This window comes from Melanostigma gelatinosum (assembly GCF_949748355.1).
Source record: "Melanostigma gelatinosum genome assembly, chromosome: 4".
Classification (NCBI taxonomy): Eukaryota; Metazoa; Chordata; class Actinopteri; order Perciformes; family Zoarcidae; genus Melanostigma; species Melanostigma gelatinosum.
In genome coordinates, this window is record NC_136637.1 from 16026749 (window position 1) to 16053955 (window position 27207).

General features: G+C 41.7%; 4 protein-coding genes across 5 annotated transcripts; 1 reads left to right on the forward strand and 3 right to left on the reverse strand.

The window, feature by feature from the left end:
* Window positions 1-5939: 5939 nt before the first annotated feature.
* ncbp2 (nuclear cap binding protein subunit 2) lies at window positions 5940-10474 on the reverse strand. Of its 2 annotated transcripts, XM_079266722.1 has the most exons (6): window positions 10342-10474; window positions 10064-10150; window positions 9315-9409; window positions 8986-9124; window positions 7586-7634; window positions 5940-7008 (listed from the first exon to the last, which is right to left on the reverse strand). In XM_079266722.1, exons 1-6 carry the CDS (start codon window positions 10414-10416, stop codon window positions 6986-6988), a joined length of 468 nt encoding a protein of 155 aa, XP_079122848.1. In that variant the 5' UTR covers window positions 10417-10474; the 3' UTR covers window positions 5940-6985. The 2 variants fall into 2 exon arrangements, with proteins under 2 accessions (XP_079122848.1, XP_079122847.1); XM_079266721.1 differs by having other exon boundaries at window positions 5947-7634.
* A 489-nt stretch (window positions 10475-10963) lies between these two features.
* Window positions 10964-12855, reverse strand: fkbp2 (FKBP prolyl isomerase 2). The gene is made up of 2 exons (XM_079267547.1): window positions 12262-12855; window positions 10964-11750 (listed from the first exon to the last, which is right to left on the reverse strand). The coding sequence occupies exon 1, from the start codon at window positions 12712-12714 to the stop codon at window positions 12298-12300; it is 417 nt and encodes a 138-aa protein (XP_079123673.1). The 5' UTR covers window positions 12715-12855; the 3' UTR covers window positions 10964-11750; window positions 12262-12297.
* Window positions 12856-12934: 79 nt separating this feature from the next.
* LOC306776739 (protein NCBP2AS2-like) lies at window positions 12935-14230 on the forward strand. Its single transcript, XM_079267548.1, has 2 exons — window positions 12935-13081; window positions 13194-14230. The coding sequence occupies exon 2, from the start codon at window positions 13255-13257 to the stop codon at window positions 13558-13560; it is 306 nt and encodes a 101-aa protein (XP_079123674.1). The 5' UTR covers window positions 12935-13081; window positions 13194-13254; the 3' UTR covers window positions 13561-14230.
* Window positions 14231-18470: 4240 nt separating this feature from the next.
* meltf (melanotransferrin) lies at window positions 18471-27207 on the reverse strand (the record flags this gene model as incomplete). Its single annotated transcript, XM_079266804.1, has 16 exons — window positions 18471-18583; window positions 19299-19491; window positions 19868-20055; window positions 20135-20202; window positions 20701-20854; window positions 21605-21799; window positions 21886-21982; window positions 22865-23007; window positions 23239-23404; window positions 23537-23721; window positions 23831-23898; window positions 24347-24503; window positions 24591-24776; window positions 25863-25962; window positions 26627-26781; window positions 27159-27207. The coding sequence occupies 16 exons, from the start codon at window positions 27205-27207 to the stop codon at window positions 18516-18518; spliced, it is 2172 nt and encodes a 723-aa protein (XP_079122930.1). The 3' UTR covers window positions 18471-18515.

Genomic DNA, 27207 nt, shown 5'->3' on the forward strand with positions numbered 1-27207 from the left:
AGAGGGAAAACACTGGGGCGGAAACTTTCAGCCTCCAGCTTGACAGGAAGTCTGTCACTAGAAAACCTGGACTGGTAAGTGTTGTACTCGGCTGACATTGATCTTTAGTGAGCGTGCAGGAGGAACACTTGTATCGAGGCGCTGTTTGAGCACCGAGGATGAGGTGAAGTTCTCCAGAAAACTGCGGGGTATTAACCCTCCTGTTATGTTGCGGGTCAAATTGACCCGTTTCAAAGTTTGAAAATCTAGAATAAATATTTGAAAGTACTTTTTTTGTATGAAACTTCTTCTGCTTGGCTTAATTAGTGTAATTAATGAGTGTAATGTGAAAAATAATAAAGACTAAAGTATGGCAAAGATATGTTGATGAGAAACGTATTTGTAATACGTCAAACACAAACGTAATCAGGGAGAAAATACGTTTATGGTCAAATGTAATTGAGAATGCATTTTAGTTCTGGGGGAACGTAATTTTTAGGAGACAGGACTGCACCATTAGACCACCATTACATTTTTCCTCTCGCGCACCCCCTAGAGGCAGCTCGAGCACCCCCAAGGGGTGTGCGTGCCACACATTTGGAATCCCTGCTCTAAATAAACATAAATAGAGTTTACTTTCAATACAAATCCTCATGACTCATTTGGCTTGATTTTGAGTGAGCGGGTCAATATGACCCTGAACAGCAGAGGTGTCTCACCTCTATTTATCTACATCACCCCATGAAAAAACAAAGTTTCAAAATGTAAAAAAATTTTTGAAAGAAATACATGTTATGGTAGTCTAATGCAATTGATATCTAGGTTTTTCCAATGTACCTAAAAAATAGTTTGAACATGTATTTTTCATGAAAACGAGTGAGTTATCTGAATTGAACTATGATCTATGGAGGGGTGAATAACTCCATTCCAATAAATACTGATTGAATTGTTAGTAATGGTGTTGGTGATGAGGTACAAACCATATTTATGAGGAATTTTTGGTTTCTGACAACTTTTGGATGACTAAACATGCACCGGGTCACATTGACCCGGGAACATAATGGCTGTACCTAAGAAAGGAACATAACAGGAGGGTTAAGCGTGTTCTGAAGCGTGATATTAGGGCGAGAGCCTCCACCGAGAGGTCTATGAGGCATAACGACCTGCGAGCTTCACCAGTCCAGCAGCGTTGACAGACAGGCTCTCTCAGCCGGAACAAGAAAAGGATAGTGCACATTTGGAGCTACTGTCCAAACAGACAGCACTGTTTAATTCTGATGTACGTTCACGTGAAACTATCCTGGATTATGGGATTCATACTCACTGGCTGTTGACTTGAAGTGCTGCCATTATTTTCCTTGACATGAAATCCGTGTTCTCATGTGGCGTGTATTACCCCTTCATGTATGGGATGACGGATGAAATAAAACCACAGATGATGAAACACTGCATCTCTGTGGAGGAACAAGGTGCCTTTTAAGCCTCGACACCGAGCTTCTACCTGTCAAACCCTCTTCAGCGAGTCCTCTTCAGCCTCATCAGGCCACACCGCTCGTTCTCAATCTAGGCCGATACCAATGCTCACATTTGAGCTGAATGTAAAGCAGGCCACCAGATAAGCTGCTCTTTCCCCACCAACACTTCCCCTATGGCGAAATGTCAAGCTCATTTAGCTTCATTATGGGAACGCTTCAGCGCTTCAGCATGGATGTGTTTCCAAACCATCACAGAGGAGTAAATTACTTTGCTGTAATGAGATCCCCCTAAATAATATGAAATCTGCAAGTTTAGTCACTGGACTGTTTGAAATGCCACTGGCTGTTATTCTCCTGGAGCAAACATAGTACGGAGGTTAATGTTGCTCCTAACACTGGTGAATGGTGATGGAATTATTTGTCAATCAGGGAAAGCGTGTTGTATTGTTTAACTGCCTAATTCTGTTTCAGACAAATTCATTTCTCTTTTTACTGTATAAAACATGTAACTATCTCGAACACAAGACGTACCTGTTCAAATAGATGAAATGTCTATCTGTGTTAAAACTATGTGATTTTGACTATGAGGAGTCAATATCACTACATAGCATTTTAAAAGACAAAATATGACAGACTGTGAATCTAAATGTCAGCTTATTCAATGAAAACTATGAGATATACTCCACTGATTTTACACTTCAAGGTCTGTTAACGGCTCTTATGCGTTCAACATTATTTTTATATTTACTTTCTTTGTCAGAAAGCATCTCCCACAATCGTCTTGTCACCTCGCTGTGAAAAACACAACACTTAAACTACAAGGTGATAGAAAAAAGAATTTGGATTAGGACTAAATGCATAACATGCACAGTTATGAAACCTTTTTTGTACATGGGATTATGTTTTATCCAGGGAGTTAAATAAGATGTAACCCTGATTCTTCTCACCAATCACTGCACAGCCCAAAACGCCGTGATCTTCATCCGGCCGCTTGAAGCGGCGGAGCACGTTATCCGTTTCTCCTTCGGGATCCAAAAACAGTGTGTTGTTCGGCCTGCAAATTAAGGACTGTTCCCTCTGGTTTTTCTTCTTCTTCTTCAAAAAAAAAAGGCGCCAACGTTGTTTTTACCTCCTTTCATAATTTCTTTAATTATTACTCGCATTACAATTTCTATTACCGATACCATTAACGCACATTACTGACTTTGCTTCTTCACCGGAGTCTTTGTGCTTTCTGGTTGGCGCGGTTTCACAACCTAGGCTTTCAAAATGGCATGTAGGCCTCTGTCCTAGTTTCAACCACATGGTAAAGTCCCAAGAATACGATGCGACAACAGCCTTCACACTTCTGAGAAGGCTTTCCACAACATTTTGGAACCTGTTGCAGTGATTTGCTCCCATTCAGCCACAAGACCATTTGTCAGGTCTGCCACTGATGTCGGGCGACACGGTCTGGTTCACAATCGGCTAAATCATTTCTGATAGACCTGGCTTTTTGCACTTGGGCATTGTCACATTAAAACACACAAAAAAGGAACATCCTAGAGCTGCCATGAAGTTGAAAGGACCCTATACTCTATATAATATCAGTGTCTGCAGTACATAATAAAACAAAGAGGTTTGCCTCAAATCTACATAACAATGATCCAGACCTAAAGTACTGTACATACGTGAATCGGGATGAGAGGAGATTGAACAACTCGACACGAGTGAGCTTATGCTGGTGTATTTAAATCTGCATATCCATGAAGAACCCATTAATATGAGTTAATGACAAGTCTGGGGAGTATCCTCACGCTTAAGGCTGACGGAGAGAGCTGTTGTTCTTCATTGTAATGGGGGATCATTATCCAACTGCATCATCTGGAAGCGGCCAATGACAGGCTGCCATAGTAATGAGTTTGTCAGTGAGACAAAGCGGGGGGGGGGATAAACCGCTCGTTAATTCTGGGTCTGGCCTTGGCACTGTCTTATTCTCACTTGACCCCATTTGATCGTGACTTTCTGAACCAGACTATGATAACAGCTAATGTTGCAAATGTGCAAGAACCGTATCATGTGGGGCAAGCTCGCAGCCTCGATGCGCTACGCCTCCTCTGCTGCAGAAGAAATGGAAGTGGATGAATCCCCAGGCTCGCACAAAATGTCAAACACATATAATTTGGATGCAAAGAGCTTTTATGGATCCTGAACAGGTTTCTGGTATTGAGGATGTAATGACATTCCTTCACAGTCCTTTCAGCAGTTGAGGCCTCAGCTCCTTCTGACCCCCTTGCAGTGTCATAAGAAAGGGCCTGAAACAGCAGTGGTGGGGTCCACCTCGTCTGTGCAGAGGAGACTAACAGCGTCCTATGATTCTGCTTGCTTTTACCTTTTGAATCTCTGCGTCCTGTGTATGCTCTGGTGGTTCCTAACTTTTCTTCGTACCTCCACAGCCCTGTCAAGTGAGCGGAACTATGTTGACCCCATCGTCATGCTCCAGATGTGTTCAGTTCAACTGATTTTGAAAGAGTATCTTCATAAAAGTGGAACACAGGATAATACGTACCAGGCAAGCAGGTAGGACAAAGGGAGATTTCCTCAAGGCGATGGTCAGGAACAGGCTTACAGGTTGGCAACAGTTCAAACAAATCCAAGAGGGGCTTAAGGGACTTAAGGCATAAGACACACTGACAATCTGGCAGGGAATGAGTGGAAATCAGACTGCAGGGCAGATGAGGGAAAGTGGAAACAGGTGAATGAGAGAGTCAGGTGACTGGGACAGGTGGGAAGTCTGAGGGCATCTGGTGGATGGATGGAGAATGCAGGGGAAGTGAGAGTGGGGCTGAGGGGAGGGACTGAGGACAGACTTTTTGACAAGCAATGACTTTTAGAGAACTATTTTGACTTCTCTGCTCTTGTGCTTAATAGGTTTCATGCATTCACACTGCAACACAGGGCTTGAGGTTTGACTCAGATGTTGAAAGCCTGATTCGGCAGAAAAAGTAGCTATTGGAGCCTTGGCAACAACTGCCTAAACTGCAAAGCAACCCAACAAAGGCAGACGGATGTGTCAAAAAGAGAGTTTGACAATATGAATTAACAATGATAATCTCTTCCATTTCAGAGATGCAGAGATGCATATATTTCAGTTCAGCATTCTGCCCACGGCTGCCGCTATCTCTCGGCTACAGTTTGCAGAATGCTAAACCATAAGCAACATTTTCTGTCTATTTTAGCTCAACCTTGTATCACAGTATGTCGTCTCAAAGGGGTTTACAGGCCCACAAGTTAGCAAATTAAAAAAGCAGTCGTTCTCATAGAATTGCCCCTATATATAGAGGTTACTGTATGAAGGATGATGTTTCTATGAAGCCCATGCATATGCCCCTGATTGTCTGGTGGGAGGCGCTTAGGACAGAGAGAGGGCAACTGCAGGACCAGGACTGTTTTTTCCCAAAAACTGCCTGTGATACCACTTGAATTACAACACGCTGAAAGGTTATTATGGAATGTTGCCCAGCAATGCCAAAGATGAACAGCCTACCCCAGCTTTAATGTTCCTAATGCTAATGAAGGTCCCAACCGGCTACAAATGGAAGTTTCTTTCCTTAAGGTGGTTCACTGTCACATCGCTCTGTCCCTCCACCCACTCTTGTGCCATCTTGTGTTCATTATCCAAACATGAAGCATGCAGACCATGTGATTAAGAATAAAAATGTAGTGGCTGATGGCAGGAATTAGTGGTGGGGATATAATGCAAACAAATGTGCTGAGCCCATTTCAACTGCTTAGTATTCTGCTGTGCTCCTCACTTCACTACTACAGCTCACTTTGAGATGAGAGACCAGCTGACTGCTTAGAAACTGCCAAGATACGAAGTTCTTTATTGCGGGTGGAACGAGGATTGTCTCGGAAAAGAGCCGCGGGTAACTGCTCAGCATGATGATCACCAGTATAATCACGAGGCTTTGTTACTTGACTGCAAAGAAAAGGGAGAGGTTGTCTGCTCACTGAACTCTGAAAAGCTCCCAAAAGTTCTTATTGATGCCATGTTTTGATCTACAAAATGACAGCTCCACTAGAGCGCATTCACATGTCAGCATTTTACAACAGGTGTTTAATACCAGCAACGCTTTCATCTCGTGAGGTAGACACCAACTTCATTCAGGTAAAAAGGTAGCGTCGACGGTCGCATTGAACCGTACATCATTTAGACAGAAAATGATCAATAGAGAGACGTCATAAAGGGCTTATTGGTCTTTATGTGATTTAGTTTGTGAACAAAATAAAACTAAAAAGAACAAATATTACATTTAAAATTGTCAAGTGGCTACGAACACACACACACATTGCTTTGTGTCCGCTGGATGTGAAAATAAGCAACCGTTAATCAATAAGGTGATAATAACAAGCATGGTGACAATGTCAGTGTTGTGTTTGCAGCTAGTTTCCACTTCCCCAAGTGGCCACAAAAGGTATTGATGCAGGTTTAATCTATTTTTCTATCATGTATGCATTAGGGGTATAACAATACGCGTATTCGTATTGAACCGTTCGGTACGAGGCTCACGGTTAGGTACGCATGACGAACCGAACAATACGTTTGAATAAAAATAAAATACGTTTTTTATTTTTTAAACCTTTATTGATGAAGTCACGTTCAAACCTTTGATGAAGAGCCACGTTCACTCAGGTTTAGTTCAATCATTGTTCATACTAAAATGATGAGAAGATGTAATTAACAATACTGCATAACATTAAGGAGCAGTTTTTGTTTTTTATGCTTATGTGTTGCTAAGAAGACACCCCAGAAGATGAGTCACTCAGGTATAGTTCCATCATTGTTCAAAGTCAAAGAATAACTTCATGATGTTAGTTGTAATGAATAAATACATTTTAAAATCAAGTACATTTCTCTGGCATTTAGTTTTCCACTGTACCGAGCCGTGGCTCCACTGTATCGTACCGAACCGTGAATTTTGTGAACCGTTAAACCCCTAGTATGCATGTATAACGTAATACTATTCTTCCCTGAAAAGCATGAGATGACATTCACACACTTGAGCAGACCGTTGTTTTACCAGATCTCTGACAGTGGTTAGGAAAAAAAAGTGTCACTCATTAAACAAAAAATCTTTATTTAAAAAAAGTATTCCCAATGAAGGACAAAGTCTCATTCATAGAAATCAGTGAGATAACAGAACGCTTCCTTTCTATTACTTCAGCAGATTATCAGTTCACCAGACATGGAGAGTACACACGATCACACTCCGTCTTGATATTTGATGCATCATCAACCCAGACACTACACGCTATCAGAACCTCTCTGAGCCTGAAGGGGAACTAGATGATATGTCTATATGAGCAGGACGATCTTGGTTCCCATCAGTCTGAATGCGGATCATCCTCTGGGGCTGCGGTGCAGCCAGCGGACATCCAGGCCAGGACTTCCTTTTCCGTGCACTGCTCATCGCTTACAGTCCGATTAGCATCTTGAGATGCCAGACTGGAGTTGGGGGTTGAGAGACATCATGCACGGCCGGATTGATTCACAAAGTAGCCAGTTTACGAGCTAATTTTTAACCAAGAAAAAGCAAAATCATCGTCAGGCTGAACGGGTGGGTTCAGAGATGACATTGTTGGTCAATACGTTCTGACTCTGTAGCTCTCCACATGGAATCTTGACTTGCATTAGACCAAAGCCTGCTCGGACAGGATTGGTCAATACAACTCAAGAGACCGAACCCAGCCAAAATTCTGATGCCAAACTCTTGTCCGGTTGCCTAAATATTCTACACATGAATACAGAATTGGTTTAGAGAGATTTCGCGCTGGACAATGAAAACTTCAGTTAATATCACACTGTACGTCGGTGGTGCAGCATGTAGCAGGTAGGAAAGGACAGAAAAGAAATAAATAACAGCTGCTCATGTCTGGGGTCCAGTGGTCCATGCAGAGCTGCTGTAGAGTTTTAATGGTGACACTGGGATACAATATCTGTGGTAGCATGTAGAGGCCTTGTTGGAGAATTCATCTGGTCCAGGACTGAGTGGGGGGGGCTCTGTGTAGTCCAGGCAGACTGCTGTGGTGGGGTTCAGTCTAAAAACTATTACGAGCCTCTGTGGAACGATGCTGCGCAGCCAGCTTACCGTAGCCGCCTCTGGCTGGGTCGTAGTCCTGCCGGTACTCATCTCTCACCTACAGAAGAAACACAACACAACCACAGGGTACAAGTAAATAAGACATGTTTCATGACTTTAATAGAGAGGGAGGGGGGGGGGGGGGGGGGGGGGGTTGTCCTAAAGTTACATACCGGAGGGTATTTGTCTGTATTTTTCACCCACAATAAACGTTCTTGGTCCGACAGTTACATTTCCTCATCGTCTACCACTGCAACAGAATTGGGCCGTATTATGTATTTGTTAACGGCCTAATATAGACTTTCCTTTTCAAATGCCACGCTATAGTAATGCTGTCTCTTCAAAAGGCCATGGTTAATCGTGCATAATTTATTTTGGACGGGATATCACTTTCTAAATATCATACTGGTGTATTAAAATGTCATGAGAGTGTATTGATTTCTTTGAATGCCATTTCAATCTATGCCATTTTCAAAAAATAAAAAAAACACCATAATGTGGTGTGTTTTAATATTGTTTTCCAAAACTTTTTTCATGTATGAAAGACCAAACCGGTAGACAGGCTGATAAAACTCTCACCGGGGTGTTAGAGTTCAGCAGTCATTTCAAATGTGATGCGTTAACCCTTCTAACATCAGTAACTTCTACAATCACTCGCTTCCCCGTGTTGCTGGTTCCTGGTCTGTATTTTTGGGACACACTACCATGTGAGGTGACTTGGGGCTTTGTTCACAGCACGTCCACAACATTATAGCCTATTCAGAACACTCTCTTCCATGAACTACCAATTGAACTTTAACATGATTATGAACAATTACCACTTTAGAATGGCAATGTTGTCAGTGTTGGGGAGCTCTGATAGACAGCCGAGAAGACCATTTCGCAGCTAAGAAGAAAATAGGAGAGTGTTGGATTTTCTAGGACAACACAAGAACATTTGACTTTTTCTGTCATTTTCCATGACTTTACCAAAACTGGCAAAGTGGTCCAGTTTTCCATCTTTTTTTGGACATGTGGGAACCCTGATAGTTGGAATATTAATGTGTCAGAGCTCTCTCACTCCTTCTCTCTGGACAAAATAAGTCATGGTGACCTCAAACCTAGTTACTTTCTGTGCTGCAATGTCTTACTTATTAGCGGACATATACGGACAGTGACATACCCGCATTTGGCTAATATCAGGCCATACATTGCCCTGGTTGATTTATTGGTCTTGCTCTACTTAAGACCAATTCAAGTTGGGGCCTTCCTTTAGCCAATCAACAGAGTTCCTTTCAGCTCATCAAGCTTAAAATAAATGTCTTCTAGCCAACTGCACCATGTCCATCCTTCAAGTACCAGACACAGTGTGAACCTTGTGGGGGCCTTAAGGACTTCATACAAGAACAAACAAACGTCGGCATCCTCACCTGTCCTCCTGATTTGCCGCGGCCGTACTGCCGCCCCTCCTTGAAGCCGGCGTCCCAGTCCGTCCTGATGATGCGGTCATCCAGCCGTGTGCCATTAATGAAGCGCATAGCATTTTCGGCACCTATGCGTGTGTAGTATCTGGTACAGATTAGGGTTAAGGTCTGTTGCAGGCTCCGAAAACTTGCACAACATGGTCACTTCATGCTAAATTGGTAAAACTGAATAATGCATGGTTTCTTTGGTTAGTCACCAGGCAGGCAGATGGTCGATTTGATATTTAGGTGCGTTTGCTGTGAATATGGTTGAATGCGTAATTTGACAAGGATACTCTACAAAGCAGAATCCACAGGCGGTCTTCTTGACTTTGTCCAGGCCAATGACGATGCGCTTGACGTCTCCACTTTTGGAAAATATGTCGTGTACCTGCCCATCAATTACAAAGACAACAGAGAGAATCGCGTAAGAGATAGTAAGAAGCAGTTGAACTTCAGAAGACTATCCTCAAAATAATTTGTACACTCTTGAGATTTAAAAAAAAAAAAAAAGTAAATGTTTTGAAATATATTACAATTTTAACACAACTCTGCTGGAGTTGCAAGACTCTGGGGACCTGAGAAATAAAGTCACAGCCAGACAGATCTTTAAGTAATAGCAGTTCATGGAAGTATTGATACATTTGAAGATTGCAATATTATGTTTTGTGATATTGTGCCTCACAAAAACACGGCATTGATTTATATTTAATAGTTTACATGCAATGATTTGTGGCACAGTGGCTCACATAGGCCCAAAAAGTAGTCATATGATGTTAGATGGACTGATTTTTACAAATGCAACTCCCACTATTCAACTTTATTGTTCTTGGATTGCATGCATGTGGTGGTGTGTTCTTTGTACTATGAAATGTTTTCCTAAAATTTGGTTCTAAACAATATATATATTGCTTCCCATCATCATATGGTGTTGCCAGATTTTTTGACAAAGCACATTGAGAGCAATGCAAAAAATCGGAGTCAGAATTATTGTACTGCATGTGCACACGTGCTTGGTAAAATAGTCGGAACGAGAGCTTCCTACCTGGTCCTCGGTGGAATAAAATGAGAGGTTTCCAACATACAGAGTGTGGCTCTGCTTCAGCAGCTTCTCCTGGTCATAGCGGTTACCCTGGAAATACAATCAATATGAGTAACTAAGCACCATTGTAGTAACCCAATAACCCTCGAATCCTCCGCTCCATACTAAGCGTGAGCTGCCCGCTATGTTGTTTCCTGGCGGTTGCTAACTGTTAGCTAAACGCTAAATAGTTACGTAGACGTTACAAACCTCGGGTATTAGCGGAGGTTTCTCACACTTACCTTAAAATGTTGGTCTCTGTATTGGCTAACATCAACGTAAGAATCGCTGACCAATGCGTTTAGTTTAGCAGACATTGTGAAAGGTAGGTTTACAACTGTGCTACCGTTACATTAGTTCCGGTTGACGTGTCCGTCCTTTGAAGAACTCCGGGTGGAACATTTGATCTATGTTGACGTCATCTACATCAACCGAGTGGCGCCTCCTGCTGGTGTGTTCTTGATACATTGATTTTGTGTATGTACAATGCATATAAAATAAAATACGTCATATGTTTTGGGATTTCACTGAACAAACGCATGCTCTTGTCAAATGCACACAACAAACGTCGCTGATACAAGAAATGTAAAATTCTTAAGCAATTTAATTGCCCGACGGTCATATCGCATGACTATTGGAGCTGCCAGCCGAGCTGTGAGATGTGGTGCCACTCTATTGGCTGCTGCCATTTTGTCATCAGCTGTTGTTGAAGTGCACGGGTCCTCTCGTTTGACTCACCATTTTGTCCTTTTTTCGGATATTGTAAAATATGTATTTACAGATGTTTTACTGATATTTGAATCATATTTTTCTCATACTTTGCAATTTTATTCAGATATTAAAAAACAATGATATTTGGGTTTTCTTTATTTGTTTTCTAACTGTCCTGCATTTAATACACTTCTGTCTGATCAAGACCACATGCCAGACAACTGGCCTTATTCACACAGTATTTGCCCCTAACAGCACACAAAATTGTAAGTTGAGGAACCGAATGATTAAGTGTTAAAGTCTATCTATAGGGTGTAATTACCAGAATACTTCAGTGCATCATTCATTGAGTGTTAACAACGTGCTTTATAGACTGCACTACCCAACTATAGGTCTACTAAACACCATTAATGAGATATACAGGGCCATCAGAATTGTTGCATTTACGGCATAAAATACAGATAAATAAAGCAACTTCAGACCGTAAAGATTCCTGTAAGTTGAACACTTTATTATCATAATTCAAATATTTAAAATGAACAAAAGCATTTATCTTAATCCATCCCCTGCCTGACTTCTGACGAAATTAACAAACTAAATTATTTTGGGAAAAGAACGTAAACATATGAATGAACCTTGTACCTCTTACAAAAATGACAGAAGAATAGAAAACAAATGGATACAACTACAGGGCACGACTTGATGATCAACCTGCATCTAAATACTGGGTTTAGCTGCTCACCGTCAGTTCTACTAATGTTTAGCAAGGCCATACATCACTTCTTGTATCATATAATAACTTCAGAACAAAAAATCTGAGCACAATAACGAGGACAGCGGCTCCGTCGTGGGTTGTCAACTCTACTCCAAGATTTTCCATGTAGTCTTCATCAGAGGTCAGATCATCTCCAAGTAGTAGTGCTGCAGCAGCTCCTGGAACCTGAAAGAAAAAAAAACATTTGTGCAATAAAAATAACAGAAATTGTTTCTGTTAACAAAAACCGTTGTCCTTGTCTTGTAGACATCTTTTGTGGATTAAATACATGCATCGTTTCTTGAGAATGTGAAAGCAATTTGAATCCTCCCTGCAATGGCGGACTCCGCCACTACCAATAAAACCGCCTAAATAGAGTTTTACTTAATGTGAATACATTGAATGGCTATAACTGAAAAATCCAGACCATGAATAAAATAACTATGTAGTTTTTTCCATGCAAATCTTAAAGTAGGTTCTGATTTATAAAACAATCTTGATGCGTGTGCTTGGAGTACAAATCCACTCTTATGGTAGATGTTTATAATTTGATTTTCATCTCATCAAATAGTCTCAGAGGAGGGCTGAGGCCATGTTGTATTCCAGGAATAATGTAGTAGCCTGCACAAAGGAATGGGGGGTTAATAGGGCACGAGCACCTCGCTATTGCGTCCAAAGCAGCATAAAAAAACCATACGTTTTTAAAGTTGCTTTCCTTGCCATCCTCTCTTCATCAAAGCTCGGACCTCCTCTCGATGGTGAGCAGCTCCACTTCGAAGATGAGTGTCGCTCCTCCAGGGATCTTTGGGGGAGCTCCCCTCTCTCCGTAGCCCAGCTCGGAGGGGATGACCAGCTTCCTCTTCTCGCCCTCGCACATGCCCAGCAGGCCCTGGTCCCAGCCTTTAATCACCTGGCCGGTGGCCAGCGTAAAGGTGAAGGGCCTGTCGCGGGGGATGCTGCTGTCAAACTCCGTGCCGTCCTCCAGCTTGCCCGTGTAGTGCATGTGCAGCACGTCTCCTTTACGGGACTTGATGGGGCAGTTGTCCACTCGCTTCCTGATGCCAATCTGTAGCTTCTTCTTATCGGCTCCGCTTTCTGCCGCCGGGCTCAGAGACAGCACGGTCACGGCCAACAACAGAATCACCCGCATGGCTGCTGTCCACTTCACACGCTTCCACACGCTCAAAAGGTTTATTTTGGAGAAGACTGCGCTCAACTCACCAAGCGCAAATCGTAGAGGCACGAATACGGGAAATTAGCTGAGAAATCTGTTGCTTAAAGCGGACGTGCGTGTAATACAACCGGACGTGTTTCCCCTGCTGGTGTCACCAGCAAAGACGTCCGGAACACCGTTTGCCACAATGATGAAGTTAGCTTCAGATTCGTAGCTTCCGCGCGACTCTTTAGGCCGGAACTTAAAGAGATGTAGTCCGAAACCAACTTCAGCCTCGCTTTACAGTGTGTCATGTCACCGACTGTTACTGCAACTAACCTATCGTTCACCTGGGTCAGCTGAAGTAAGAAAGTCAACTTTTTTATGACTGAAATATACACCACATACATGACCATATACAAGCTACCGTCGATGATTATAACTCCACCTAACGGTACACGTTGATGTCATTACAGGGCTCAGCTAAGTTAGCTGTCTACGCTAACGCTTCAAGGTTCTTTGAAAACACTCGACAACATGCTCTCTCGTATGCTATTTAACCTCCTCAACAACCTCCAAGTCGTTGAGAAGTTGGCAGAGTCTCGTCCGATTCGCCGGGCGGCCCAGATCACAGCCTACGCCATCACCAAGGCTCAGATAGCCGGTCGGGACGCTTCGAAGCGGGTCATGCGGTCACAGACGCTGCGGCAGGTCCGGGTCGAGGCTGGCAGAGTCCCCGGTGACCTGGGAGAGATGGGCAGCCGCCTCAAGAGAGTCCGAGAGACATTTGTGAACGAAGTGAAGGAGGGATGGAAGGACAGCTCCAGACAGATCAAGAAATAAAGAGGACGGGCTGGCGAGAGGATGTTCAAAAGACTGGGCACGCACTGATGACTTGTGACCAGTTATAAATAAGCTGACAACATCTCAAGTGGTGCAAATGACAAGTGTCGTATACACAATCTGCCTCAGTAATGCGACACAACAGTGGGGTGGTTAAGATCAGTTCACAACCAAGAATGGTGGTCGAGAGCTCCACACTGACCTGCAACCTATGGCCAGATACTTTATGGGGTTAAACTAAATATATAGTGTCTGTCTTCACATCTCTAAGAATGCATGGTCATCTGAAGTGTTTATTTCATCTCACAGAAAGCCTGTGGAATACTAGGAACTGTATTGTAAATTGGTAAAAGTGGAAGTTTAGAATAGTACGGTTAAGTGCACTTTTCTTCAGTAAATTGATGATTCAATGTAGACAGACCCTCAGTACTGATATCTATCTATGACATATTCACTTAAGTCTGTGATCCAAAACCACATACTGTTATTTCTCCTGTTTCCCCTCACATTGTGCGGTACAACACCTATCACCGCCTGCAAAGCTTTTATGGATCTTATGAAGAGGGTGTCTTGGTAAATAATTTTATTGGTGAAAAATGTACATATTCAGTAAGATGTGATGATGATATGTATGGACAATTAATTCAGCATTTGGTTCTGACTATGAATAAAGATTATAATTTACAGTGTAAATACTGATATGGAAATACGTCTTCACAAGGTTTCAAGTTGTAATTCAGTTAATTTGCTTTCACAGCAACGGAGATATGAAACACTGGAAAAAAATAAGAGATAAGAGGACATTTTATTGCTGCTTGTTACAGTTGGTCACTGCAGTGACAATGAATGTAATCATGTATACCTTTCAGAGTCAAAGACCTGCACACATGTACACCAGCAGTCTGCAGAGTACCTTTGATACCTGCCTCCATTTCTGTTCAGATATTCCATCTGTCCTTTGACAAAACCGTGACCCAATGACTGTATTATACTGTAATGCAGTGCAGCAACAACAAATCAAATATCAGAAAATTATTTGGCAACTATTTGGATGATTCATTAATTGAAATATTTTTACAAGTCAACATTTGATGGTTTTTAGCTTTTCAAATGTGAGAACTTGCTGCTCACTTCCTTGCGTTGTATAACGTTGTATATCTGTAACTTTTGGACTCATGGTCAGAAAACACGACATCATGACAAGACATGTCACGTTGGGCTCGAGAAAATTCAGATTGGCTTTTTCCACTGTTTACTGATGTTCTATGAATTTATCAATTTGTTTCTCTAGATGGCATTGCGCTGGCATCCAGCAGCACCGTCAAGAATCTTGGAGTTACCTTTGATCAGGATTTGTCTTTCAACTCTCAGATAAAACTTATTTCTAGGACTGCCTTTTTTCACCTACGTAATATTTCAAAAATCAGGCACATCCTGTCTCAAAGCGATGCAGAGAAATGAATTCATGCATTTGTTACCTCTAGACTAGATTACTGCAATTCCTTATTTTCAGGCTGCTCTAATAAGTCTCTTAAATCTCTCCAGCTGATCCAGAATGCTGCAGCTCGTGTACTAACAAGAACTAAGATGAGAGATCATATTACTCCTGGATTAGCTTCTCTGCACTGGCTCCCTGTAAAATCTAGAATAGAATTTAAAATCCTTTTACTTACCTACAAAGCCCGAATTGGTCAGGCTCCATCATATCTTAAAGAGCTTATAGTACCATACTGCCCTACTAGAACGCTGCGATCCAGTGATTCAGGGTTACTTGTGGTTCCTAGAGTCTTAAAAAGTAGGATGGGAGCCAGAGCCTTCAGTTATCAAGCTCCTCTTCTGTGGAACCAGCTTCCCGTTTCAGTCCGGGGGGCAGACACACTCACCACATTTAAGAGTAGGCTTAAGACTTTCCTCTTTGACAGTGCTTATGGTTAGGGCTGGCTCTGGCTTGCCTTGGACCGGCCCATGGACAAACTGGTATCGCCAAAAACTACAGGGGGACTTCCTACACTGAGCACCTCTCTCCTCCTCTTCTTCACCTCCGTCTGTATGCATTGATGTCCCATTAATGCTCATTACTAACTTTACTTCTTCCCCGGAGTATTTGTGCTTTCTCGCCTCACAGGATGAGCGCAGTTTTATCTGGACACTGGTTCTTCAACCAGCCATGGCCCTGCTGACACGACTACGATCTTCATTGTTAACATTATTAATCCGATTACCGATACCATTAATGCACAGTACTGATTTTGTCTCTTCCCCGGAGTCCTTGTGCTTCCTCTCCTCACAGGTTTCCATGGAGCATGGTTTCATCTGGACCCTGGTCCTTCCTCCTACCATGGCCCTGCTGACTCCAACTGCTAATATCACTTTTATTATTACTCACATTACTATTTCATACTACCGATACCATTAATGCACTTTATTGACCTGCTTCTTCACCAGAGTCTCTGTGCTTTCTCGCCTCACAGGTTCCTGTGTATCCGGGTTTACCTGGACCAGGTGTTGCCTCCTGTCATGGTTGTGTCATACATTGAATGTGCTGTAATTACATTGAATGTGTTGTAATTCACTATCCTGTTCTACACATGACATCATTGCACTTCTGTCCATCCTGGGAGAGGGATCCCTCCTCTATTGCTCTCCCACAGGTTTCTTCCTCTTTCCTCCCGTTAAAGGGGTTTTTGGGGAGTTTTTCCTGTTCTGATGTGAGGGTCCCGGGACAAGAGGATGTCAAACGTGTACATATTGTAAAGCCCTCTGAGGCAAATTTGTAATTTGTGATTTTGGGCCATACAAAAATAAATTGAATTGAATCAAGACATTACTATAATTAATCAATTATGAAACTAGGGTTAAAGGCCTACAGAACTTGTACATGACCGGGGTCTTTATATGACAGCTGGGAACATCTGCAGGAAAATTAACATTGATAACAAATCATTCAATGAAATAATAACTCAACAGAATGCTTTTAATACAGTTTTATTCCATTTGAACAAGCACAGAAAACAGCTCAAGTCGGCATCTTTGTGTAGCAATACTTATGCAGACTCACTGGCCTGGCAACTAAATATTAGTTACATGTTACATCATTTCACAAAGAAATAAATCTCTATCAGGAGGAAGATAAGGCATTTGTTTCTGACAGCATGAGTCAGTACATATACACTGATATGGCATCTGAACTTCATATAAAAATAAATCTCTCAACATCGGAAAATACACATCCAATCAACATTAACAGGAAACTGCATCAAGCAACAGGAAGTCGAGTAAATATGACAGGAACAGGTTAGATTGAGTGAGAAAGAGACATTTCTGGAGTGACTTGTTTGGATTAGAGGACTTGAGAGCAGTCTACTATAGACATGTATCTTCTTTTATAACATTAATTAATACTTTTATAGTCCTTTGACACTTTTAAATGACGAGAAATATTAAGCCAAATCCCTTCCCAAACCCAAATGGAGTCAATCCCTTTCTCTAAGTCAAACAAAATGCAAATAAAACACCACTTTTAACTCTAAAAGGTAAAATCACATTTCCTCATTTGAGCCTGTTGTCTTTCCTCAACTGACGCAAACTCCTAAATCATCCAGACAAAACTAAAACTCATTCACTCTCCAGCACAAACCACAGGATGTTTTCTTTATGTTCTCCCCAAATCTGATGGAACTGACCGGTGTGTCAGGGCTACCCGCTCGATTTGTGTCAAATGTGTGAACTGAAATGCTAAAAAAGTGTGAGAAATGGCTGCAGGTGGAAGGTATTCTGACTAAAAGAAGTTCCCATCAATAATAAGAGAATAATTAATATATTTGAATTAATAATTCATCTTTCATTGTAGGTATTTGAGGAGAATGCATGAAGCAGACAGCCTATGGACAAACACTCATCATCACACCATCCCCAGCACAGCTCTGCGTGGAGGCAACACTAGTGCATATTCACTGATACGGCATTAGCTTATAAACTCAGCCTACACTAAGGGAAGGCAGTGTTGGTTCGCTCACAGAGCAAGTGGCAGCAGAACAGAAAGGCAATCTGACTTCTATATTCACATGAAGCATTTAATAAGGGGGGGAACTGATCTGGGGCCAGTTACAGCAGGTAACAATCCATACAGTTTTAAAGGTACCAGGGGGAGAACGCTTAGGCTAAGATGATTAACCCCTGACTCGAGCTCCAAACTTATTGCAGACATGAGCGACGGAACAATCATCTTATCTCTAGGGGACCTGGTCACTGATGTCAGACATACGGAAGATAGACAGTACAGGTAAAGCGACCTGGATCGTAATAGGAACTCTGTGGTAAACCAAAAGTTACAACATTACATGTGACTCATGTGAAGTTAAAAGTCAGTTTTGTCTGTTCTTTGTATAATCAAACAGGCATGCACAAACCACTAAAGCAACGTAACAGGTGGCAGCATACACACTGATATGGCAGCTAACCTTCAATAAACAAAGTGGCCGCAACACCTTCTCTCATCGTGTCGAATTCACACCAGCTGAAAGCCCTTTGGCAACTAAACTTTCTTATCTGCCACGGAAAACAGGTGACGACGTGCTTCGTTTAACACTAACTATCTAAATCCAAAGGCAATTCCAACATGTCATCCTCTCGTGTATTAAAACAGCATAGAATCAGGTAGAAATTATGCAATTTTAAATTAAAAACATAGATTCAGGGATAGAAGGCTCTTCAGGAGAGCAGGGCTAAATCGGACTGGACTAGGGCTATGACGGCTGAATTGAAGAAGGTTAAATTCTGATAAGATTTCTGTGTATTCATTAGAGAATATAGAAATAAACATGGACAGAAGAGGCAGACACGGAGAGACTGAAGACACAGAAAGGGATACAGGAAATGTGAAGAAGTTAGGGATGAGGACTGGAGAAAATGGGGGAGGAAGGGAGTAGAAGAGGAGGCTGGACACCTGTGTCACATTACATCCAGACGTTGGTCAGCATGAAGCTGAACAGGGCCAGCAGCAGCAGCCATACAGAGGACATCACTGTAAGAGGAAGACAAAGGGGAAATATTAGAGAGGTTGTACATAAGAAAACAATATAAATCAGCCGCAGCCTCCCTAAATAGTGTCTTTTAGTGTCTTTATTTATGGCTACATCTTTCTGTCTTTGCTCTTCAATCTGCCCATATGGTTGAGAATGATTCATTTCATGCACTCAAGCATTTTCAAAATGATATTGGTAAGTGGCTGTAACATCCATGATATCATCTGCAATATCTCAGACACCCCTGGCTGGATTTTGATGAAAGATGTAGACACATTTGATGTAGACACATGAAAAACATAATTTTGTTTTTTACAATTACACTTATTGGAGTAGGGGATAGCTTTACTCACATTGTACTGTCCACACAGTCAGCTTAAACATGAGCTGCAATATAGGTCTACCGAATATTTGACAGTGTTGAACTTCTTACCACAGCAGTTTCACAACGTTGAAGTAATAGCTTGAATTTGTGGGTTATACCTTTATTGGCTTTCTTGCAGCGTGCTAGATTGATACCACTCTCAAGTATGTTGGAAGCTGGAGTCAGCCGATGGCTAGTTTAGCTAAGCACAAAGAAACTAATTAAGAGACGGAAACAGCTAGCATGGGTCTGTCCACAGTGTAGGAATCCACCTACCAGCATCTACAAAGCTCTCTAATGAACAAGTGTCTATTGCGAGGAGTTAGTTATGTAATTTAGTGTGTTTTTACCTGCACTCGATGAGTTACACTCCATGTCGACAAGTGATTGCATGTAGCCCTGGCCCAGCCACTCCTGGTAGGTCTTTCTGTCACCAACGCCCACGAAGCGCACAGTGGAGTCTTTGAAAATGAGATCTGTGCCTTTGTAGAACTGTGAGTCAAACATCTTAAAACCAGGACCTGTGTCACTGCCGAAATATGTCTACAAGGAAACAGAGAGACATTTAGGGAATCAGAGAAAAAGAGAAACTGAATAAACACCAAAACTGACCAACACAATTGATTCAACTACATTCACTTAAAAATCTAAATGTAAGTGCAGAGACATGACCTGATCATTTTTGTATTCATTTATTGGTCAAATTCACGTTACATTCACAAAGTAATCCTGTCGCAACAAGGCTCATTTTTGAGAACTCCCTAATGGTGTGTTCAAGGATAGATCAGATAGTTGAGAGTTAGCTGCTCAACAGAAGTTTTATCAATGTAATAAACAAATCCTTCTTATAATTGGGGCCATGTAATCTATAAGTATCTGTGTGCGTGAGTTATAGTGTGTAATAGCTTGGACGTCTTACCTGTGCGCGGTCCAGGAGTCCATAGACAGCGTGGATGTTGGTGTCGGGCCGTACCATTACAGCGTGGGAGGGGACTCTAGCCAGGTTACAGTGTTTGTACTGTGAGACCTCTGCTTTAGTGTCCTGAGAACAGAGCAGCTGGAAGTCTGTAGATAGGAGATTCACTGTCCATGATTCACCAGAGTTACCTGAACAAAGTAAGGTGGTTAATTATGTCCCTTAAAATTGCGAGACCCTTAAAGGTGAACATTTTGTATCTTGTCTTACCATCAGTGTTTTGGACGACAGTAGAATGTTTGACGAAGGCCACATCTCCATCTCCATTTGCAAGACACCTGAATAGACAGGTAGACAGACACATGAAGTGTTTGGCATAAGTTCAAGTAACTTTTCTATTGAAGGCAACAAAGTTGCTAAGTTAGAGAACCTCCTGTATTGTGGGCCCCCTTGATTCACAAAGTTACATAGACAGTTACATGAGTGACAGTTGGATCACTTCTACGACTTGAATCATCATTACAAAAGATGATACGCCAGAAGAAATATGGTTAATTGATAAAACACAAGTTTTTATGTCTGTGTACATAAAAACTTGTCTCCGAAGGTGCATTTCAGCACAAAATATCCAATCGCAGAGCTTAACATTCTGTTACATGCGCTCCTAATAACGAGTCAGCAACTGACAAATAATTAAAACGGTCATAACTTAAACTTCTGGGATCTGTGAGAGTCGTGTTTTCCTGTGTTCAGTAATATCGTTATCATTAAATCAAATGGACAAAACTCGAGTGAAACATGTAACCCTGATGAGGTGCAGGGTTTTGGGATGTTACCTGAAGGCACCGGTGTATCCTTCATACAGGTCTTTTCCCTTCTCACATTTGTTCTGTCCTGAGCTGTCGCCTACACACACACCACACAGGTTCACGGGGAAACCGGGCTGGTTGGCACCTGGTACGCAGCTCTGCTTGAAGAACCCTCCTACCGCTAAGTGTCATAGGAAACACGAAAATAGAAAATCAACACTGGAAGAAAAAGGCAGGCTTTTAAACCAAATAAGTTTTATAACCTAATTTTACTTTAAACATACATTCTATTGTTTGTTTATAAGAGGGAGGAATAATCAGCCTGTAGCAACAGTTGCTAAATGTTTTCTGCAGATTTAGAGGAGCTCTGCTGATGTAATATTGGATTGACAGTATTGGATCAAAGAAGGCTTTTGATACAGTGAACCATGAGTTACTCCTGTCAAAACTATCCTTTTAAATGTCCACATTGATACTATTAAATGGATGAAATCATATCTAACAAACAGGAAGCAAAGTGTACTTATTGGCAATACCCATTCAACATACCTTAACTGCAACATTGGTGTTCCACCGGGATATATACTGGGCCCTATTTAGTTTAGCTTGTACATTAATGACCGGCCTTTATTCTGCCCATCTGTCAACATTCAAATGTATGCGGATGACACTGTTCTTTATGTACATGCTAAAACAAAGTCATTAATGAGTCATTAATCCAGTCAAAATGCTAGACATTCTCTGGTTCCAGCTTTGTACAGTAAATGCGAGGATTTGCTGCTCATCTTTGTTATAAATTTAAACTGTGATCTCCATTTTTCCCGACTTTCTTACATTTGATAAATTTTCAGTATTTAAACCAATGGATTTCTACGAGTTCTGAAGACTCCAGCAAACACCTCTGCTACACACAGACCAGCATCCCACTGACCTTGTGGTATCTGACAGTGCTGAGGGGTGATCAGGCCTTTCTCCATCAGCGTTGCCACGGGAATGTTCCAGCCAGCCGTGCGACCGTATCCGGTGTGACAGGAGCGACGGCCACGCAGGTTGTCAATGTTACGGATGTCAAGACTACTCTTTTTCACCACTGCCACTGCATAGTACATGGCACCATCACGGTCCTCTGGAGAAAAAACAACATTTAACTGTCGTGTTTGAAACAAGAATCTGTGACTTTGTTTGCGTGAGTCTTTGTTTGTGTGTTTTTACCTGTGTAGCTCTCGCCGGTAGCAGGGACCAAGCCGTAGTCTTTGCCTGCTGAGTAGATGTAACCTCCATCCAGAGTGACGGCATCAGCCTCATTGTTCTACACAAAAAAACAAAAAGCAACAGAAGAGATTGTGATTGCAGAACATCGGTTGGTCTTTTTATTCAATAATCACAGATTTCTGTTTGTTGGAGCCCGATAGATATACAGTATCAGTCTGACCAATATCACCAATATCACCAATATCACAAGTCTCAAGTCGTAACCGAGAAGTCTTGAGTCAAGTCCAAGTCCTAAAGTTTGTGTTTCAAGTTCGAAACAAGTCATCATATGCCCTTTACCAAATCTAATTATTTTTACAGAGAAAAGACTTACAGAGTTAGCATAACAGATAACAGAAATAAAAATGCTTGCTGGATGGATGTCATGACTTTCGGTCTGTCCACAACTCTGGTCCAGATTTAAATATGTCAACAACTATCACATTAATTACAATGAAATTTGGTACACACAATCATGTTCCCGCTGATTCAGCTGATATATCGTCAGCTGTCTGGCTGCTGTTCTGCACTGACAATGGCATCTTTCCCTCCTGCTTGCACAGCATTATCGAGTTGCAAGTCTTTTTCATTTTTTGGGTCAAAAGTCTGACTCCAGTCCAAGTCATAAGACTCTGGACCAAACCTCTTGTTTAGCCTAGAATAAGTGTCGCTGTTTCAGTTTGTCCACCAGACACCACAAAACAAATTTACTTTAAATGTCCTGTTCATTACATCTTGGTCACACATCTTTAATAACTAAATCTGAGTGATGATCAATATCCAACATGTGTGTTTATGTTACAAATATTAACTCTAAGATTCTAAGAGAGTCTAAAAGATACAGTCTTCATCAGACTCTGGTGTTTAATGCCTTTATTTGAATTGAATGAATACCACAGCAGCTGTTCCTCATAAAGCAGCAGTAAGAAACATCTGTTACCTTGATTCTCTTCATGCAGTCAGTCACAGAGTCCCCGTAGACACATTTGATCTCTGGAGTCAGACCTTTACTTTGGAAGTTCACGCTCATGTCAGCACATTTCTGCTGCTCACCGCTGGACAACACACACCACCGCAGCACATCTGGGATATTTGTAGATAAATGGGTATTTGTAGATAAATGGGTATTTGTAGATAAATGGGTATTTGTAGATAAATGGGTGGGTAGTAAATAAGGAAAGAAGGATAAATTGATAGGTAAACTAAGTAGATTGCCCAGTTACTAGAAGGGGTTAAAATATAAATGAATTAATGAATTAATACATTTCACACAAAAGCTACCAAGAAAGCCACGAGTGCCATCTTTTTTTTCACCTTCACGTTTACAGTCCATGGCTCTCAGAGCATTATCATAGAAGCGACCCATCCACTTTTTGGGGTCGTCTGACTCGGTCTCTTGAAACATGGCAGATGAATTGGAGAAGAGTACAGTTCCTCCGCCATATCCAGCAGACGAAAACATGTTGAAGCCTGACTTTTCCTGCAGACGGCAAGATGCACTCATTTTAATCGCATAGAAAGAATCACGGCAATGTGGTTAAATGCAAGTCTTATTGCTTCACTGTTTCTTGAGATACTTTAGTAGCTGTTTAGTAGCAAGAGCTGGACGTACCAGGCCCTCGGTCAGCATGTTGAACACCACAGAAGGAGTGATGTCATTGCCGACAATAATCCCACGAAATGGGACGCGGACCAGATGGCATGTTCTCCACTGAGAGACAGGAGCTCTGGTGCCGTCACGACACAACAGCTCATAGTCCGATGAAACCAGTGCGCTTGCCCAGTCTGGACCACGACCTGGTGAAAAAAATAACATGTTCGCTAACAGACATGCTTATTAGCTAACAACAACGTGGCTGTAATAGCAAACTAATTGCTGACTATCCAGTTCGATGCAAGAATTTACGATCAGTGTTTTCCTCGACAGTTGTGTGTTTGATGAAGGCCACATCTCCTGCATCGTCAGCCAGACACCTACAGAGGCGAAACAAAAAGAAGTTGAGAATTAAGGGTGCAAGATACTTGCATAATTAGTGTTCTTTAAATCCAGGTTTTCATAAAAATGAGCTTTGCTTCTTGTCACAAAAGGACGCTAACACGCTTTGGTTATGCCTTGCATGTGATCCATGCTAGCAGGGTGGCTCTGGGGATTGTTAATGTTTGTCAACTAACCCGGTCCAATTCTTTTCTGAACTATTAGATGGATTGTCATGAAAATTAAATGTTGTCAACATTCGTATCCTAAAACAGCCCTGATAACAGAAAGAAAAAAATGTATCAGTGGTATTGACAGAAATGAAAATACAAAAAATAAAAATACTGGTAATAGTGGAGAAAAGAAAGGAGACTAAATATGTTTTGGAGTGACTGCAAATGACATGTACATCCACAGTTCTGCAGAACTGTAACCTCTGTGTGTTACCTGAACGCCCCTTCGTAGCTGAAGTATCTCTCTTTGTCGCTCATCTCACATTTGTGCTGTCCAACATCATCTCCTTTGCACAGCTGACACAGAGACGCAGGGTCACCCACCTCAGTTGCTCCGGGGACACAACTGGCATTGAAGAAATGTGCCACACCTGACCACACAAACACACGTCTCTCCAGCTTTCTGTATATTATACGTCGATGTATGTCTATGTATATGTGTGTTTAGTGTTTCCTACCCTGGGGGATGTTGCAGCCCACCACAGACATGTAGCCCTGGTCTATGAGATATCCTAAAGGCATGTTCCAGCCAGCTGTTCGGCCTTTACCGGTGTGGCAGCTCTTTTTTCCTGCCAGGTTGTTGATGTTGATGCCAGAATTTGCTTTCTTCACCACAGCAACTGCATAGTAGGAAGCACCGGTACCTGAGGCAACAACAAAACAGGTGTTAAAACACATATGACAGCAAGTGCTATCAGTACTTTGACAGCAATGTACTGTTTGACATTCCGGCTCTGGACTGGTCCTCTGATTGAAACGACCAGCTCTAACTCTGAGCCACAGTCACCCGACTTTTGTCTTCATCTAGTGGATGAATCGTGGGACTGCACTCTTTCTAAAGGCATTGTCCTTCAATACAAAGCTGGTCAGTGGGTTATGGGTTTCTTTGAAGGGAGACAAAGATGTCCGATTGATTGATTTTTCAAACAAAGCCAAAACAGTTGAATATAGATGGAATTAATTCTATACAAATTTAATAAAATTAGTTTAATAGTTTCAAGAGAACATTTCAAATGGCACAGATAAATGTACCAAAATGGGTTATATTCAGCCTAAACACGCCACTCCAACTCAGCTTTTCTTCATGTTATTAGCATCATCAGATTCTGATCAGCCTGTGCACAGTTCAGATGTGACCTGGTTTGCTGGAGGTCTTGGGCTGCAACTGCAATATGCCAAAGGGATATTCACTCCCAAATTATAAACTCCCAAATTATACAGCTTTTGATATGCAAAATGACATATTTCATTTAAATCTCACAAGAGTAACCTTTATTAAGATACTAAGATCATTCAAATAGACCTTGTGGTTGCAGAGATAGTCTAAACTTGATTCATTTTTCGAGCAGGGGCCTGAGCCGGGGGCCGAGGGTCCAAGAGGCTATAGCTGCCTGTTTCCAGTTTTTATGCTAAGCTAAGCTAATGGCTGACTGGCTTACATTCACATTCAGAGGAGAGTGGTACCAATCGTCTCATCTAACTCTCGGAAAGAAAGAAAATATGTGTATTTCCCAAAATGCCAAACTATTCCTTTAAACATTAAAACAGCTAATACTGAATGAGGTAACCTGCCCTTCTAATTTGATAATCCGAATTAGCAGCAATATTTGTATTAGTTTAACTCTAATAAAATGCCTTTCACACCTGTTTTTCTCTCTGACTTACTACCTCTGTCCCTTTTGTTTTCTCTGTTTGAGTTTCTCTTTCAGAATAATAAAAACACGACTTACGATCAGGCTTGGATTCACTGGCAGCCATCTTGAAGGAAACCGTCTTCCCCAGGTTGTAGATGTCAGTGCCGAACATGGACAAGGCGTCTGCTTCTTTTTTCTGCACAGATACAGCAAACAAAAAGATTAGATTACACTTTACCTTCAATATGAAGAGACCCAATGTTAAACGACTCACTTGGAAAGCTATGAAGAGTTTCTGACAAATGAAGCGTAAGAGAAGACAAAACAACCATATATGCCCGATTAAAATAAGAGCATGACAGTCTAGCTCAATAAACTAAACTGGAGGAGGATTGTCAGGCTCACATCCACATGAGGTTTGAAGATTCAACTCTAGATTCAAAATGGTTTTGAAAGGAATAACCAAGGCTACTTAGTAACTGTTTAAGCTTGTTAGGTATTTCCTGAGAATGTTACACAGTAAAATGTATAATTCACACATCTCCCGCAGTTTCGCTCATATTTTAGCTTGAGTAACTAGGGCGTCCTGTTTTCAGATCAGAAATCGTCTAGTTTGTGGTGGTCATAAACAGCCCAGTGTGCATGATAACTGCATGACCTATTTAGAAGTGTATTGCAACATACCATACAACGTTAGTCCCTGCCTTGTTATCTGCTGCCTGATTCAGCCACTCAAAGAATGGTATTAGCTTTTACAGTCATGCGTCCTCTGATGATCTGACTGATTGAGGTTACTCATTGAATGAGATATTTTACAATGCAAAAGACAATATCATCAGTTGTTGTTGTCAAAATCTGACCTGTAGTTTCTGAACACAGCCCTCGACTGTCACACCGTTGACGCAGCTGAGGGACGGACGGATGGAGACATCGGCGAACGACTGCGACATGGCTTGACATTTCATCTGCTCTACATCTGAGATGGTGCACCATCTGATGCTACTCTGGCCAAACACTGAGAGAGAGACACACACACCAACACACACAGAGAGCACTCGTCATTCGCTTATTAAACCTTTCCACCAAAAGATTCATGAACACATCCTGTCATCTCAAGTATCCAACAACTATGACTGTACTCTGCTATGCCAACTGTAACTTCTGCACCAGTACAGTGCTTCCCAACCGGGGCGCCTCATGTTTCTCACATGTTGCTTTTATCTATTCTCATTAAAACCATCATACATAAACAATAATTTGAGGTCAAATGGATAAATATGGTCAACATTACTTCATGTCATGTATTCTTTACAGTATTTGTGTTTATTTGTTTGTTTATTTGCTGCTGAAGGAAACATTTTCTGTTCGTTAAGTGCATAAATGATCTCTTACCAGTTTGCAGTATGAGCAGTAGAGCTCCTGCTGTCCTCCACATGGCCAT